This window comes from Melospiza melodia, chromosome 1 (genome assembly GCF_035770615.1).
Source record: "Melospiza melodia melodia isolate bMelMel2 chromosome 1, bMelMel2.pri, whole genome shotgun sequence".
Taxonomy (NCBI): domain Eukaryota; kingdom Metazoa; phylum Chordata; class Aves; order Passeriformes; family Passerellidae; genus Melospiza; species Melospiza melodia.
In genome coordinates this window covers 104,182,269-104,200,412 of record NC_086194.1, presented here as the reverse complement: position 1 = coordinate 104,200,412, position 18,144 = coordinate 104,182,269, and the positions used below count along the sequence as shown (strand labels likewise).

General features: G+C 42.3%; 1 protein-coding gene and 1 long non-coding RNA gene across 5 annotated transcripts in view; one reads left to right on the top strand and one right to left on the bottom strand.

Annotated features, from left to right (window-relative positions):
* VWC2 (von Willebrand factor C domain containing 2) overlaps nucleotides 1–11,672 on the bottom strand; it is a 55,979-nt gene extending 44,307 nt beyond the window's left edge. Inside the window, exons 1-3 of one of the 3 annotated variants that reach the window (XM_063163209.1) lie at nucleotides 11,603–11,672; nucleotides 9,710–10,491; nucleotides 2,854–2,983 (exon numbers count right to left, since the gene is read on the bottom strand). In XM_063163209.1, coding sequence (XP_063019279.1) covers nucleotides 2,854–2,983; nucleotides 9,710–10,423 — 844 coding nt within the window. In that variant the 5' untranslated portion in view covers nucleotides 10,424–10,491; nucleotides 11,603–11,672. Of the gene's footprint in view, nucleotides 1–2,853; nucleotides 2,984–9,709; nucleotides 10,492–11,052; nucleotides 11,157–11,270; nucleotides 11,384–11,602 lie in introns of those variants that run through there. The other 2 variants (XM_063163219.1, XM_063163202.1) reach the window with 2 other exon arrangements.
* Nucleotides 11,673–12,420: 748 nt separating this feature from the next.
* Nucleotides 12,421–13,788, top strand: LOC134421836 (uncharacterized). Of its 2 annotated transcripts, none has more exons than XR_010028690.1 (3): nucleotides 12,421–12,562; nucleotides 12,648–12,777; nucleotides 13,586–13,788. It is a non-coding gene; the product is annotated as an uncharacterized LOC134421836 (long non-coding RNA). The 2 variants fall into 2 exon arrangements; XR_010028691.1 differs by having other exon boundaries at nucleotides 12,648–12,790.
* Nucleotides 13,789–18,144: the final 4,356 nt, after the last annotated feature.

The following is an 18,144-nucleotide window of genomic DNA, read 5'->3' as shown; positions in this document are numbered from 1 at the left end:
TCCCTGCCCACAAAGAAGATACTATCTTCAGCTATGAAAGTATCCAGGTTTCTTTTTGAAAGTCAGGATGTGATATAGAATATTATTAAATACTACACATACAACTACTCTTAATTCCACAAGTTTTCCATTCACCACTGCTTGCACCCAAAGCAAGTCTGTAGCTCCACATGTGCAGTTGTGTAAGCCCAATGTGCAGTTACACATATGCCTCTCCTTGTAAGGGCTGCCAGCAAATTTGTGAAAATAGAGAAGCCAACTACATACCTGCCTTCCTACAAGAGAAGGCACAGGGTCTCACACCTGTCAATGTACTGAATTCATTAATTTCTAATAACCACAGGCTTTCACTGGATCTCCTCCACGCTTCTAATTGGGCATTTTGGGCATTATTACCAGTGACAGAGGCAGTCACTCAGCTCTCACTGTTGGGTCACTGCCAGCAATCTTCCACCAGGCAAGCTGGGAAGGTGTTATATGTTAAGAAGTGGCAGGAAAGGCAGGGAAATCAGTTTGACTGTGTGCATTTTCAACACATCAATGCTAGTAAATGTAAAGGATCCAAATGCTAGTAAAGCATATACCAGTGCTAGTAAAGTAGAGAATCCAAACTTCACCTCCCACCCCTTCTTTTTCACTGCACATCCTGATGGCAGATATCTCACTTGGATGCTTTCTATGGCTCCACCTTTCCCACCATTCAGGTTAAAGGCTGAGCTCCCTGTACATCACCCCGAGCTCTTTTGTGCCACTAACACGATGTCATTGATGTCATCGCTGTAACAATCAACCCTGAAGCACAACACAATGATTGTTTCTCCAACCCACATTCACAGCACATTTGTTCCACCAGGCTTGAAAATGAGAGGATGAGGCAGGCTAGGCTTTCCTGCTCAGTAGGTTTTTGCTCCAATCTAATTAAAAACATTGAGCAATTCACTGAAGTTCCTAGAGAACTGCACGTGTACCACACTTTAAGCTCGAAAAGCAAACAGTCTTTTTTTTTTAAATGCACTCCCCCAGTGGAGAGGGTTCCTCAGAAGTTTCTTTGTGATATTATACTGAAACTGCTGATCCAGAAAAGCTGAGCTGCTTCTGAGCTATCTTGGTCTTGTTATTGCTAATGGTTTTCTTCTTCATCTGAAAGCTAGCAAGGAAAGCCACTGCTGGTTCTCTGACATGCAGAGAAGTGACAGTACAGCTGACTAGAAACAGGCAGCTGTGGTCACCTTGGTCTGAAACTGGGTCAGAGATGCCAGCTCACAGTTATATGGGAGAAATACTCATGTAATATTGGGGATATTCAGAGGCTGAGGACAAGATCAGCCTTTTCTTGCTGGTAGAACTCAGGTAATACAGCTTTACCAGCTCTGAAAAGGCAGCTTCCTCACAACAAAAGGCATCTTTCATGTATAGTTTCAATAACTTTTCCTCATTTCTGGGAAAAGTGTCAGGGAACCTGTGTGAACAGCCAAGCCAAATCCTGCACTGCTACACTACCTTAATCCAAAAGAGAGCCATCAATGGGCGATTGCCGCTACTGTGCATTATGTTGCTGCTTGTGAGAGAATGTGTGCTGATGGAAGGTCAGCCCAGCTCCAAACACTGTTAAGCCACTGGACAAGCTCAATGAGAAAGACTACAGAGTCTAAACATACTCTGCTTGTAACTCCATCCCTGATACTGAAAACAGACCTTGTGCCAGCTAAAGTCACTTTGACCTGGGGAACTGCAGCAGAGCATGTCACACACAATGTCAGTGACATTCATGCCATCAAACAAGTGCTAAAGGATCCTTCAGACTAGCTGGCTATGACATCACCAGCTTCCAAACTCAGACTTTCTCAGGAACTGTCCCTAAATGCCTTGAAAAATGCCTGTCCTCATCTCCAAAAAGAAGAGTGCCCTTAAGCTGTACAGCCGAGAATAAATTCCTTCAGGGTTGTAACAACCTATTAAGGGATATGAAGCAATTACTTTTTTATCCATACAAATGAAACTCCTCCAATGCAATTAACAATCTCTTATCATCTACTGTTGAATTTGTGGAAACCATATGCTGTACACTCTCTCCTCCCCCAACTTTCCCACAATTTTAAGCAGTTTGTTTTAGCAAATGTAATGAAACCTACCTATTCAAGAGAAATAATAGATGTGTGAACATTATCTGAGTATTTTTAAATGTCCTTTTTAATTTTAAATATAATTTCATTTGAGATTTTGCAGCTTTCATTTCTATTAATAAATTATCATTCCTTCTTTATAAGTGATGAGCTAGTATGTCATGTAATTTCTTTCATCTAAATAGACTAAGACTTTGATCTAATACAAGCTCTTGCTGGGAATAGAGAGACTTTCTGTCCAATTTAGTTACAAAAAAATATTCAATTAAACTTGGGAGTTTAATTCATTTAGGTATGAAAATTAGATGAACTCAATAAGGTACGTTTGATTTGCCTTAAGGAAAGAAAAATGAAAAAAAGGAGAAGAATCTGAAAGGGAAACAAATATGAATGGAGAACAAAAGCAGCTATTCCTGCTCATGTTGCAAGGTGGATAATATGAAGAGTCTAAGTTCCATTTTGTGTGCCTAGATAAAACACAACCACAACGAGTTCGTGCAAATTATATACACAAGAGATACACCAACAGCTGGCATTAACATCCATGTAGGTGATAACTGAGTCCCCCACAATCAAGGGAGGTCTGATTCCTCACAACAGGATTACACCATCCACACACAACTCCATCTCCATTCAAGGAAAAAGACAAGTATCTGACTCATCTTTCAAAGGCAGAAAAGGGCACCATGGATCTTCTCTCTGGCAGAGGAGCTTTGCAGGCACCACTCACCATTTTTGCAGATGGGGCAGCACTGGTCAGGCTCGTACACGGGATCCACGCACTCGGTCTGGGGACAGGCTGACACCGTGCACAGCACTTCGCCATTGGCCTCACAGCGACACCTCTCGCACGGAGAAACCTGAAACACAAACCCAGGCACCCTCAGCTCCGCCACTTAATGCTCTCCTGGAGTGTGCAGTGCTCCCCTCTCATCTGCAATGTTCTTTCCTTCATGCCTTTCTCCCTCTCCACTCTAAAACAAATGGGTTTTGTGGCCTAAATAACGCAGAGAGCAAGACTGGGCTCCTGCAATGTTATAGAACCACAGCAGGAAAAGGTTCCAAAACAAAACAGGTTCTTGTCTGAACCTACACACAAAATGGGAAAGTCAAGAGGGATGTTGAAAACAACAACAGTCAAGACTTTTAATACAAATTAAACAAAAATTACCTCACTGAACTTCTAATGAAGATGAAGTCTGCCTGAACTATGAAAATGAACTTCGTGAAAATTAAGTTCATAATCTCGTTTAGTTCTATTAGAGGTTCAAAAATAATTTGGAGAAAAAAAAATGTATTTTAAGAAGAAAAGTTTTGCTAAATGAAGTTTGAAAATTCTTTTAATGGAAATCCTTACTGTAATTTTTTCAGGTTTGAAAGTATTTTGGTAGTAGAAAGTTAACATTTTACTGAAATTTGTATTTTTCAAAGACAAGTCAAGAAAAAAACCCATCATTTTGAATTCAGGTATTTCCCATAGGTTAATTGGTTTTGGACAATTCTTCTAATAATTGTAACTTTCTGAAAGAAAGTTGAAATTCAAAGAAAGGGGTAAAGGAAAATACAGGTAATCCTTTATACCTAGCAAAATGTTACTGAGTTTGAAGAACTCTTACAGAATAGGAATACCCTGAGATAGTTACTTGAAAGACCTACTTCAAAGAAATTAATTCCCAACAAAAGAGTAGCAAGACTCTCTTTAGTAAAAAATGGACTTTGAAATGTCTGCATCTGCCACACGTACAATTCCAGCTGTCCTCCTCACCATTCCTGACCAGGCACATCTCACCTGCACTGCTGATATCCTCATACCACACAAGATGGAGGGAAGCAAGGATGTGAAGAGCAATAAATGCTATACTGCAAATCTCATTGCTGCACTCCAAAAAACCACATGGGTACCCATGATGATGAAAATGCAGCTGAACGTTATTATTAGTGAGCCTCTAAATCTAAAATCTATGCAGATTACTGATTTACTTAAGGAGGACATTGTTCTTTTTATGGAATGTTTTTCATTCCAGATTCCAGCTGATGCAGACAATCCCTCATTTCACTTCTCCAATAAGAGAAGAAAAAACGAAAATCTAAAGAAGAAAATAATTATTCGCATTGAAGAATCACCCAGATGTCTAACTTGCAGATCATCTGCTTCTTCTCCCTATTTTTCAGGCAGCCTATCACATTTTTTTCCTGAAATCCATTCTCTGCTTGCTTGCCTCTCACATCCTTCTCACTTCCAAAGTTCAAACATGCTGATGCTTGCAAAGCATCATCTCCAACTAAATGCTCATTCATGCTTTGCTACTTCCCTTCCCACCTGCCAAGGCTGTTATTCGCTTATGCACTCAGATATCTCTCACGCCCTTCCCTCTGCTTAGAAAGCCTAAATAGTATCTCCTGCTGTGTGGCTTTCTGCTTTTATTATTATTATTTATTTCAGGTTTCCTTTGCTGGCTACTCACTTTGCATTTTCTCTTTGCTTTACACTCTACCAACGACAACACCACGCATATGTTTAGGAAATCCCACACGGAGGCTGACAGTCCAGTGCAGAAGATCTTTATTGCAGACTTTGGGACAACTTTTTCCTGTAATTGTTTTTACACTCATTTCCAGAGGTGGAGTGTCAGCACATGAGGAGGTTTCTGATCCAATGCTCAGAGTTGAAAGGCTCTGGTATTTCAAGTAATCACTTGAACCACAAGTGAAGTTTTGAGTGTCAGCAAACCCGAGCTCCTAAGTATTAAGTCAATAAGAAGAATCCCTCCTTCTAGAGTTATACCTAGAAACAACACTTACTAAATTATAAAAACATGGCTTTTAAGGAGGATTGATTTTTAAAATATTATTTTTAATATAAAAATGTTATACAATATAATAATCCTACATATACAATAATCCTACTTGAAAAAATATCAGCACTCAGTTCCAAAGATAAGGATGAACAAGGCAAATCTACAGCTTTAAATCAAATTTTACACTTTTTGCCATGACTTGGAAAAGATGCAAATTTGCCAGCTATCAAAGCTGAATGAGATCAGTAGTTACTGCAACAGGCATTCATTAGTCCAGGACACTGCTTAGTAGCTGTGTCATTCAATATTGGAAGTGGTATAAAAACTAGAGTATCTGATGACAGTCAGGAAACAAGGCAAGAAGTTATTTGTAAAAACTCTCCTCTGTAAAATTTAAGCATATTCTAATTATATAGGTTTACTAGATTTCCAAATTTGACAAAGGCTGAAATTCTCAGAATAATAAGTCATGTACTATTGGTTGAGAAACAAAACTGATCTAATTATTATTCTTATTCTAATAATGATGATTCCTGATACACATTTCTGTCCTATACAGCACACACACATGAAGACTACATCTTTTGTCAACAAAGTGTACTGTTAATGTGATACTGCAGTAATGAAGACACTTCTAGTGTAATAGATCATAGGATTTCAGGGTAATATTTACAGTACACCCTTGGTAAGTACTGACATCTCTACAACCCACCAACCTGAGTAATGGCAGCAGGAAGGAGGGTCTCCACGAGGTTATTTCTACAAAGCTCTTTTCAGGCATGCAAGTAAACCACAGTGGCTGCTAAAATGGTATCAGTGTCAGACATTGTCTGTTCATCCTTGGACTAAACAATAGCACATTGCTTTTTACTGATCATCAGGATACAGCAGGAACTGTAGAAATCCCCCACTTTCTGCACCTTAATGGCAGCTTAATACTTGGAGACATAATTATCACTAGAGAGAGAGACAATAAGACAGTCTCTGTATGTAACAGCAGCTAAATAAATCAGAATGAAAGGCCACATTTGGTCCTTCATTTCCCCTCTGTTCTCATGCAGCGCAAGCATATTTCCCTGCAGCGCAGTTCCCAGTGGCAGTCATTGCAAGGAGCATCCCTCTTGTTCCTGTGGGGAATGACCAGCCCAGCAGCACTCACACTCACCACTTCTGACATAACCAGGCTGGACTGGAAATAATATCAATCTCTCTCTGATAACTAATGATACCACATCTCCATGGTCTACAGATGAAGCTGTTAACTCTGTAGCAGCAGCAGTTCTACCTATGAAAAAACTGCAGGAAGACAACAAGAGGCAACAGAAGTCTTGTGTATTCACCAGGCAGCCATAAAACCTGCAGAAAATAGACTACAGATGGCAAAAAACCCTAGCTCTTTAGAATTGTTTAAAGGGAAGTTTATGAGCAGAGGTATAGGAGTTGCAGGCACTGTAAAAGAGCAAATGCACTACTGTGTAAACTGCTTGTAAATTGCTACATTTTCCACTGGTAGGGTGTGAAGAAAGCTGTAGCTTAATAAGGGTAGTAGGTCTATCCAGAAGCTTAAGGTAAATTGTCATAATTAAGAAGTGACAAATCATTTGTAGTCCAAAGTTATTTGAGCTTCCCCTACCAAATGTCCAACTTTATTACAAACCAAATAGACATCAAAACAAAACCAACATAAAGCTGGATTAATAACAGATATACAATCTACATTTGGTTCCTTAAGCCTTGAAAACACCTAAATTAAAAAAAAAAAAAAAAGAAAACCAGTCATAATCCCAAATTTCTTTTCTTTTGTGCTGGAATTTTTACTAATATTTTCTTGCCACTGACATAACCCAGGAGAACATGAATGAGGTTACACTGACAATAATAAACATACCAGCCATGCTTTTACTCCTCTGTGCCTTCAAAATACCACTGCTCTTTCAAAACTTATTTGAGTTTGTTGACTTCCAGATTTCCAAGTAACTTACCCACAAAACAAATACCACTTGTGGTAGCAAGGAAATTGTAAAAGACACAAAGCAACAGGTTTCAAAATTATAGGTGTTTTCCAAAACATTGCACTTCTGAAGATAGTTCCTCATTCTCTTAAGACTTTATACATCAGCCTTCATTTTCAAATTTTACTTGGAAGATTTAATTTTCAAATTTTACTTGGACCACGTGTTTTAGAAATCTTCAGCTTCAGAGCACAACTTTAACAGCCATTACATTTCACCAAATAAAGATTTTGCTACCAGTTCCACTAATATGGATGTTGTGATCACACTGCTATTCTGCCCCACAGTACCCACAGGTGACCAGAGTGGTGCTGATGGAAACATCTTTATGAGACTCCATCCTTTCCCTACACTCAAGCTATGTCTTGTGCTGACATCCACGTCCTTTTTGAAAACACAAAAATGCATGCATACATGCACACGCAAGCAAAGCCTGAAGGATGGACTGCAAATCAAAGAAGAAACACATGAAACCTCAAATTCCCTGGCACACTCAGCTGCTGGCTCCAGTCAGGGCAATTCTTTGCCATGCCAAACCATATAGGAGTTTTATATAGCAGACTCACAAACTTGCATGCATAATTACACATCTATACATAAATGTTTGTAAGAAAAATGTCACTTAAATGTTAGGAGGTCACCTTTTTCTTCCTTCAGTGATGTCTGGTACTCTTTGCCACAAATAGTAGGAGCAGACGCAGAGAAAAATCACATCACTATCCATTTATAACTCCTTCCCTGACCTTAATCAAGAGATTGCATGGTCAGCTTAAGACCATCAAGTTTAAACTCACAAAATCACCTTTGAAACTGCTGCTTGTATTTTGCAATTGCTTCCACTGAGCAGCAGCAACCTGACTACATCTGCACCTTGTGTTGCCAGACAACTCCACTGATTGAAGTGGCCTGGGCAAACAGCTGCACTTACAGCTTGTGCTCACAATATTGGAGCCAACACTGAATCTCAACTAAAAAACAAGGTTCTCACATAGGAAAATAATCAGGCTGCACTTCCACTGCCTAATTGCATCCATAGCTTTCCTTGCTTGTACTGAGCGGACATCCCTTCTCACTTGTGTTTCCATAGCCAGGTAAAACAAAGCAGAAGTGTTTCTTTAGAGGAAGATATGAAGCCAAGGGCTAAAAGCTGAATCAAATTAAAAAGCTGAAAACCAAATTCTTTTCAAGGCATTTCTATAAATGTCTCTGTTCAATATTTTTTTTACCAAGACTATCAGTTATATTCAAATGTGCAAGGGAACATTGAGGTTCTACACTTACTACACATTTAACACAGTATTTTAGGCTTGCTTTACAGCCATTACTACCACACCACTACAGAAAAAGGCTAAGAAATGGAACTCTGCAGAAGAGAGTGAATGAAAAGCAGGGAGAAGCCTTTAAAACACAAACCTATGGAGTAGGTGTGGAGAAGCTTCATCTTTTGGCCACTCCTCAAGAATTAAGTTTGCTGGGAAAGAAAGGATCTCAAAAGCCCTCTCTGAAAAGGTCACACCAACTAGCTGCTGTTAAGGTAGCTGCTCCCTCTGAAGTAGAAAACTTCAACCTGAAGTTGAATGTAACCTTTGAGGATTACATGGAAATAGGGAGGATGTTACAATGTTTTCTGCCATACCTTGCAATTCACCAGTGCTCTGCCCATTATTGCCTAAGGAGAGCAAATGACAATGCTCTTTCTTATTATGGAGAAAATAGCTCTGCTCTTTTATTTTCTCTTAAACTGAAGAACATGGAAAGACATTATGAAGCAAAGCTAAGTTTTCAGGAATGTGCAAACACCAGAGAGCAAAGGTGACAGCTTACTTTCAGCCTTTAAAAATTCACTTTCTATTTCTCCACCCTGAGAGGGCCTCAGCTTCCAGAACCTTGAATTATATTTCATACTCCCCTCAATACATTCAGCATGAAATTCTCCAGTGTATTCAGAAATGGGTTTTGGAACAGCCCTGTATCTAACAGTCACTCACAGGAAATTTCACAAACCAATCTCAGAGCCTGCTCACAGGTCTCAACCACAATAAAATACTAAATGGAAAAAGACAAGGTAAAAAACCAGAAAACTGCCCCCAACTCCAAAACTTTGGAGTGCATTGTAACATCCTGCATTTTCAATGATAACAACCTTGCATAATAATGCTAAAAAGACCCCAGTCTGAAAGGATTTCCCTGAACATGAAGCTTTTCAAGTCCTTTCTTTAGGTATCACTGCAATCAAGACTGCAAACTATGCTGTTATTAAAAAGAAGACCTATAGTCATTCACAGAAAGCCAACATTAGGCAATCTTGGCAGCACTGCCTAAATAGTTAATAAGGAAAAAGAAATGACTATTAAAAAAGAAGGGATCATCACAAACTGATTACTAGGAATAGAGGTCAGCTCACAAAACCCTGCTTGATCCTGCAAGACAGAAGTTTAACAGTTAATAGTTAAATAAAGAAACAAACATATTGCTGAAAACTTTCACAAAATCCATAACACCACGGAGCAGCATCCTTCCAAGTAGCATTTTTTACTGTAAATACCAAAGGAATTAATAAAGATCAGCACCTTCACTTAAAAATGTTAGAGTACCATAGAGCAAGAAAGGTCATGTTTAAGGGGAATATTTTACAGGACTGCAGAAGTAATATTAACACAAAAATGTGAAGAGGAGGGGGAGACACAGAACACTCCCTGAGAAAACAGTTAAAGACCATAACACCACTTTGAACAAGAGAAAAACCCACAAAAAGACTTTTGGCTTCATTCCTTACCATGAACTCCTCTAGGGTCTGGTAGGTTTTCCCTCGGAACTCGCAGTAGTTCTTCCTCTCCTTGCACTGCGGGCAGCACTGCGTGGTGTCCACATGGATGCAGCGAGGGTGGAGCCTGGGGCACTCGGGCTGGATACATAGCGGGCCCTCCTCGGTGCAGAGGCAGGGGCAGGCCGAGGGGCCCGGCGCGAACTTCTCGCCGATGGCGTAGACGAAGCCGCTCTCGTCCACGCAGCCCTTGCCGCGGTAGTCCGGGTACGCGTACTCCTCCGGGGGCTCGGCAGTGGCGCTCGCAACAGAGGCTGGCAGGGAGGAATCTTCAGCCACCTGAGGTTCCTCGGGAGCAGCATCCCTCTGCTCTTGCACTTGAATGCTCCCCGATTTACTGCTTGTCCCCTGGCTGCTCCAAGCCTGCTTTTGCTTAGTCCAAGACTCCTTGTTCGAGTAGTTCCTGTTTCCTTTGCTCTTCCAGTCCCTGCCACCCTCCTCCCTCCCGCTCCTGCCGATCTCATTCATTTTCCCTGGACCCGTCTGGCTGTCCCTTGCAGACGTGTGATCTCTCTTTTCCTGGCTCGCCTTTATCTCCTGTTTGTCTTGAGCCTTGGCCAGTTTTTGTACGGGAACGGTGGAGCTACAGAGGGCAACCATGAGGCAGCAGGTTACGAGAAGAGAACTAGAGAAAGCTCCAATTGCCATTGCAGTAGAGCTGGGCATCACCTACTGCATCCCACAGGGGACACTGCATTCACATCGGAGGGAAGCGCTTCGTAAAGCCACAGTCCCTAGGAAAAGAAGGATTAGGAATACTTCAGCTTCTGCACTTCTTCCCCCCCGCACCCCGCCTCGCCTCCACCGATGCAACATCTCAAACAATATGCAACCTGCCTCGGTAGTTTATGCAAAAGGCAAACAGCCTGCTGCTGCATCCCTCCTCCTCCTCCCCCGCTCTGCCAACTCTTATAAATAGCAGGGCTCTGGACACGGACCGGGCGTCTTCGGCTCCGAGAGAGCACCGCGCACAACTCCGGGAATCCGCGCTGGCAAAGGCAGGGGCAGGCAAAACTCAGAGCGCTTGGGGGGTTATTTTTAACTTTCAAATGACAACATGTGAAGAGGACGGACGCCCGACGGATTAAATGGAACTCCCCAAAGTCCAGCAGGGTCCGGAATAGAAATTACCCGGCTCAGTGCTATTCACTGTCTGCACACACTATGATTTTTATTAACATCTTATTCAGTCCGAAGTACGCTGGTTTGGGTTCTGTTTAAATACCTACCAGCGAGCACGTTTCTGTAACAGACAACTAAAACCAAGCACACCAAAGCGAGCAAAGACAAACTACCTCCTTTCCGAACTACCCGAACCAGCACACAACACCACCTCTTCCTCGCCCGTGTTCGAAAGACAAGGTAGAACCGCTCCGAGTTTCCGCAGCCAAGGCTCATTTAACCCACATCCTCCAGGAGTTAGGCAGCGCTCCCGGCTCCTCTCCCTGAAACACTGCACGCCAAATCGGGGGGAAAAAAAAAACAACCAAAAACCCCAAACCAAAATACGTACACTATTCCGGCCACGACAAGCAGTGCCGGTGCAGCCTCCCGGCACGACCCCACCTCCGCGGTATCGCTCCCCAAAGCCATTTAGAAGCCTCTCTCTCTAGCCGCCCGCCTGGCCGGCCCTCGGCGATGGCATCGTGGGCACCGCGCTCCGCCCGCCCGACACCGCTGCAGGGGAGCCGGGGCTCCGCGCCGCCCGCCCAAACTTTCCGGAGGGCCGGGCAGCGCCGCCCGACCCCTCCCGGTGCAGCTGTGAGGGAGCCGGGCCAGCCCCTTCCCCAGCCCGTCCGCTCCCCCGTGGCCCGGCGCCTCCGCGCCCCCCTCTCTCGCCCGTACCTGCGCTGGCGCCGCGCTCAGCCCCGGCGGCGGCTCGGCCCGGCTCGGCTCTGCCCGCGCCCGGCTCCCATGGCGGGGCCGCGGGCGGGCGGGCGGCCGGGGCGGCTTGTTGCTGCCCGCTCGGCTCCGCAGAGCTGCCGAGCCCGCAGCGCGGCGCGGCGGCCGCAGGCGGTGCGGCCCCGCCGCCCCGGGGACGGGCTCCGCCGCGGGCCCGCCGCTCTCACATGGCGGCCGGGCGCCCCGGGGCCGGCGGGCAGGACGGGCGCTCCCTGCCGCGCTCCCTGCCGCTCTCCGCGCCGCGGGTGCGGGCGGGCGCAGGGCGGGGACGCGGAGCCCGCCGGGGGGCGGCAGAGCAGCGGCCCTGCCCGGCCCTGCCGCCGCCGGGGTGTGCGGGGCGGGGGCAGCCCCAGCCCGCTGCGCCGCAGGGCCGCGCTCCGGGAGGGAGAGCGGGGCAAGGCGGGCACGCTGGGGGCCGGCCCCCGAAACTTTTGGCGGCGTTGGGGGCGTCGGTTCGGGAGGCGAGCTGCGCGCTGCCGCCCCGTGCGGCTTTGGGCGCTCTCCCCGCGGGGAGCGGGACGCGGCCCCGCTGCCGGACACACCTGCGGACCCGCCCCGGGCACGGGCAGCGTTTATTCAGTGTGCCCGCCTGATGCTGCCCGCACCGCAGCATCGCGCACTGCTGTGCCTCAGCGCTCCCCTGCCAGCCTGCCCTAGCAGCGAAGTGGTCGGTGGTTTACTAGTTGAAATGCCTACTTGTGCTTTTGCATGGCTGATAGACCATGGTTCTGAAGTTAAATATAGATGCGTTTTTCTCCTTTATACTTCTTTGATACAGAAAGAAAAAAAGGACAGCGTGGTCTGTTATGAAATGACTGCTGCAGGAGTGTTGGGACAGAAATACACAAGAAAAGCTAGCGTTACTTTTGTTCAGGATCTAAGCAAGGGCTTGGAGTCCAAAAGGTTATTTATTTATGTAGTTATTTATTTTTAAGCTGCATTAGATGACATATCGGTATAATCTTCTTTTCTGAATCTTGCTTTACAGATGTTCCAGAGCAGTCCCAGCTGCACTAACCCTCTGCCACAGTAGCACTTCAACATCCACTGTGCCCTACTCGTGACCATGGCTGGATTTTGCAACATATTTGGCACTGTATCTGAAATTTTTAGGCTAGGTATAATTTTCAGGTTTGTTTTGTTTTGGTTGGTTCTTTTCCCCATTGAAATGGTATTACTGCAATATCGGTACTCAAGAGGGCAATGAAAATCTGCTGGGTACTAATGTTTCATAGTTAAATACCTTCACGAGCACCTGTTAATTGTGAGAACCCAAATACTTAAATTGCTCCCCAGGAGGATGCAGGTGCTAAAGTCTTTTGGCTGCTGGGTTGTTGCTATTAAAAAGTATTGACTCCTGTCTAATTTTAAAAAATATTTCTCTTGAAGTCGCATCATGTCTTCCAGTCAGATGTTCACCAACTAAATAATTCTCGGAAACTTTAAAATACAAGACATAAGTTTTGAAGGATATGGAGTTAAGTTTTTCCATAGTTTGCGCTAATAAAATGAAATTCCATATTGCTAGGGGATTTCTAGACAAATTCCTAAGGAATTAAGATTGCCTTTTCTCATTAACTGACTGCTAATAATCGAGTACTTCCTTTCAAACTACCATCTCATTACCTCCGAGTAAAGAATTTAATCTTTGCCATGTCTAAACCTAAAATATTTTATGCCGTATGTAGTTTAAACCCTGACCTGGGGTGAGCAACCAGTACACTCCATTGCTGATGACAGAAGAGCAACTTAAAATGATGGACCTACCTTTGAGTTCAAAAGTTGTGAGCACTGCTGTTCAGCAGCAGCTGCTTGTGGCTAGAGCAAGGCAGAAGAAAATAAGGGCCTTGGGAAGGCAATGTTATGTCTGTGGTAAAGAGCAGAGAGAAGCCAATTTACGGTTCTGACATTTTCATGTGTTCCCAGGTGAAACTCTGGAACAAAATTTGAGATCTTCAGCATGCAGGGCTCTCCTTGTAGGAGCTCTCCCTCTCCCACCCCTGGTTACATAGAACAAGGATCATCTGCTGGAGCTGACGGTTCAAGACACTGCTCTGCAGCAAGAAGGGCAAAGCTTCAGAGCACTTTTGTAACAGCAAACTGCAGCTCATCCTCGCCTACTGGGCAAAGTAAGAAGTAAACACCCTCCTTTATTCTTTGAAAGGATTTCTCATTGGACTTCAGTCTCTATTTAGACAGATTTTTAGGTATATTAAGTGATTAGATGTATCTGACATTATGACCCTTGCAGAATTGACACTTGACCACTTCATTAATGTCATAGGATCGAATTGCAATATGTTACAGTCCAAATGTAGATAGCAGATATGTAAGAAATGTTTGGTGTTTTCTTCAGTGAAGTCAAGTCTGAACTAGGAGAGAGAATAATGAAAATCTGTCATCTGAAGGCTGCTTCTAACAATATTTTTAATGAGGTATTTTATATTGTGTGCTGTACCATGTAAGGTCCTGGAGACTGAAATTCTGTTTATTCACAGAAAAAATTCAGCATAAAAATACAGCTCCAAGTTTCTCTCCTCTGATCCCCCCCATGTCAACTGTTGCAAGGACAACTCTGTATCTGGATGAGGATCAAATTCTGCTTCATATTCAAGAATTTTCTCTGGGTCTTGTCTGCATGATGAAAACTTTCTATTAGCTTATTATTTAAATGAGAGCTGTCAGGTGCACAAAACAGTTCTCTTTGTTTTAGCTTAGTTTTACTAAGAATTACCCTCATTTTATAGGATGTAGTTTAATGGAAAGCAAAAGGGAAGTTGGAAGTTGAAATAATAATTGTTCTGGCAAGGAATAAGCTGACCATCTCCATTAGACCAGAGTCAAGACAGTGAAAGTGGACATCCATGCTGAAGATAGCTGGCTATTAGTCAAAAATACTTAATTAAACATCTACTCATACAGGTTAGGGGGACTGAAATTTTGATTAATTTTTTTAAAGTGTGACCTCTGCATGAACAACAAGAATTTAAGTGTTGGATCTTTTGCCAAGTTAAAATTTGTTCTCTGACTGGGTAATTACAACATAAACTCTAAACCTCGCAGCTAGGCAGGCATGATCTAGACATCTAAGAGCACTGAGCGCAACCACTTTTAGCCTAATATATGGATAAAATCTGGGATATGCACACTGGGGTCAGTGTAGACATGTAACCCTGCACTCCAGGGGCTCACCTGAAGCATCCAAGTCCCTGTGTTTTCCCACAGGGACTATTTTATTGAAGGAAGTGTCACCTGCCTCCAGTGAGGAGACGGAGAGAAAAGAGGAGGAAGCTCCATGGGACCCTGGAAACTGGGCAGGGGGAGTAGAAAAGGAGCCCCGGTGCAACTGGGGAGTGGGTGTGGGTGTTGGAAAACCCCACAGAACAGCTTTGTTGGCTTTGGGGACAGCTGTGGGGCAGGACAGGCCGTGCTGGGGGGAGCAGTGCTGCAGCAGCTGTGTGCTGCAGTGCCCGTGTCGGTGCAGCAGCTCTGAAACTCTGGAAGGTGAGAGGGGAGGAGATGTCCCCAGAGCCTGACTCTTCTGGGAAAAGGGATGGTTGTGCCTTTTTATTTTGCTTTGTTTCATTATTCTTCCTAAAAGGAAAAGAGTTGTTATACAAAAAGGTATTTTTTATTGTGGTGCTAAAGTGGCAGTTGTTCAGGCAGGTTGAAATCACAGCCTTGAAAAGGTGGCAATTTGTGCAATAGCATTAGTCCAGCCATATAAAATAAGGCCTTCAAATAGCAGTCAATCTGAAGACAGAAAGAGAGCGAGACAAAGCTGAAGTACATATTACTCTAACAAATCATGTGTATTTGAAAGGCTCAATTATAAATAAGCAGTTTAAACAACTCTTAAAAAATAAATAAAGAAAAGCAAGCTTTCATAACTATCTTTAAAGTAGGTTAGCTTTCATCTTTTCATTTTTATTTATTGTTTTCTTTATGCCACTTGTCAAAGTACTCCAGACACATTCCTGTTCATTCTTTTTTTCACTTTTCTGATGCTTCTTTAGTTCTGATAAGTAATTATTGAAGTAGTATTACACAGTATTGCACAAGTTGTATTAAAATTGTCTTCATTAATTTTTTCACAAATATTGATACGTTATAATATTCTTTTTTCTGCTTTGTGTTCATCAAAACTTAACCCCCCCCCCCCTGTCATTTAGAGTGTAGGATTTTCAATTCTCTCCTACACTTCTGTAAGTCACAGTTTGCATGCTGGGAAATAAATAATGAATTTTTTGTTTAAGTTTTACTTATACCTGTAATATCAAAAAAAAAAAAAAAAAAAAAAAAGCTCTGTAGACCAAGGGGAGATTTGAACTTTAGAAGTCATAGGTTTAGAAAACTTATTTTAAACAAGATTTTTGCTGCTACTGGTTTATGTTCTATGAACTCCCCTTTAGCTTATGATTTATCTCATTGTTAGGAAAAATATAAATCTAATGCTGTGCTGGTTTTGACTGGGGTGAAGTTAATTTGCTTCACAGTAGGTGGTTTTGATTTCTACTGAAAACTGTAGATAGTTCAGGGAAGTTTTCATTGTAGCTGGGCAGTGCTTGCCCAGAGCCAAGACCTTTTCTGGCTCTCACCCCACCCCACCAGCAAGGAGGCCGGGAGGGGACACAGCCAGATCAGCTGATCCCAGCTGACCCCATACCCTGCTAAATGGCATCATGGCTAGGGTGGAAAGCTGGGGGAAGAATAATGAAGAGTGATGAAGAATAAATCGGGGGTGATGGTGTTTGTCTTCCCAAGTCAGGGCTACGTGTGGTGGAGCCATGCTTCCATGGGGGTGGCTGAACACCTGCCTGCCCATGGGAAGGGGTGAATGAATTCCTTGTTTTGCTTTGCTTATGTGTGCTGCTTTTGCTTTGCCTATTGAACTGTCTTTGTCTCAGCCCATGAATTCTATCACTTTTCAAATTCTCCTCACCACCCCACCAGTGAGTGAAGAAGCGACTGCGTGGGGCCGAGATTGCATCTGGAGTTAAGCCATGACAATTAGAAATAAAGACTTAATGTAAAATATCCTAATGATAGTTATCTATAATGGAAGCTTGTTTCAAAATGTTGGAAAGAAGACTGGTTTTGTTTAAAAAAATTTCTAAAAATCTATCTTTGAAAATACCAATTTCTCTGCCCTGCAAGCTGTGCAGAGATTTTGATGCACGTATTTTGCCTTAGAGGGAAATAGAGGTTGCCTGTTTGTATATGAGATGTCTACAAGTTCCACTACTTTTAATAATCTGTTTTCACATGACTGTTGCATCTGTAATAGAGATTTTGGCAATATAGACTTGAGAAAAGTGTTATTACCATGTTAATCATAACAGTTATGTAATATTTAAAATTGCATAGTGAAACCTTTGGAGAGCAAGGAGGATTCAATTCAGGACTTGTGCATATGGGCTAATTCTGAGGAAAAAATAATTTTCTATTTAACATGCAGTGTTTTGTGCTTGTAATTACAGGACATAAGAAACATTGCTGAATGCATTTTGATGTCCCTATTTTCACCATCATTTCAGTAGCCTAGGGTAAATGGACGTTAATCATGGCTCAGAAGATTTTTTTGTATTTATGTGTTCTTGCTCAAAGAGGGATAGAATATTTTTGCATGTATGTACACATAGGCATGCACAAAGTAATAAGAAACATTTAAATACACAATATTTTGTATAAAGAAATCTTAATACTTTGCCTTGTTCTTCTATTTTGCAAAGCCAAAGGATGGACTACCATTGTTTTTAGTTTTTACATTGTCATTGTTTCGGAAAAGTGAGCAAAGTGTTTCTTAGGCTTGTGTATAGGTTTCTTCACAGATAATCTAAAATTTAGCTAAAATTACAGAGCATTCTTACTTTCCCCTTTATTATTTATGATTAAATTATTGTTTTATTTATTTTTAATATTTAAGTTTCTCTAGACATTTTTGTTCACAGTAAAGTTCTTCAATAAAGGCAATATCAGCTTTCAAAAGGTTTATAAAAAAAATTGATTCCTGTATTGTTCCACATTTTAAGTTAATAGATCTCATCCTTCCATTGTTCTTTAGTATTATTGGAGAAAAAAACAACCCCCTAAAATCAAAAACCCAGCTTTGTTCTCTCTCCAGTTCTCTCAGGATTTCTTGACTTTTATTGTATTAAACATTGACCTAAATTTAATGAACAAATGGAATTGGAAAAAAAACCCAAAACCCCAACTTATGTACCTTGCAGGAAGATAGGGCAAAATAGAAGTTATTATTGACAAAATTGATTTAGCATTGTAACTCACACTAATATTTATTTCCATTCTCTAACTTTATTTGGAACTTCTGTAACATAAATGTTACTGTTTAGTAATTGCTTTCTGTTGAACTATTTGAAAAATAACATGGATGTTTTCTGAAATATGTATGTAAGTAAAATAAAAATGTGTTTAATCAAATTGTTCTTATTTAAATACTCTGTTAATATTGTTAGTGTAGAGTA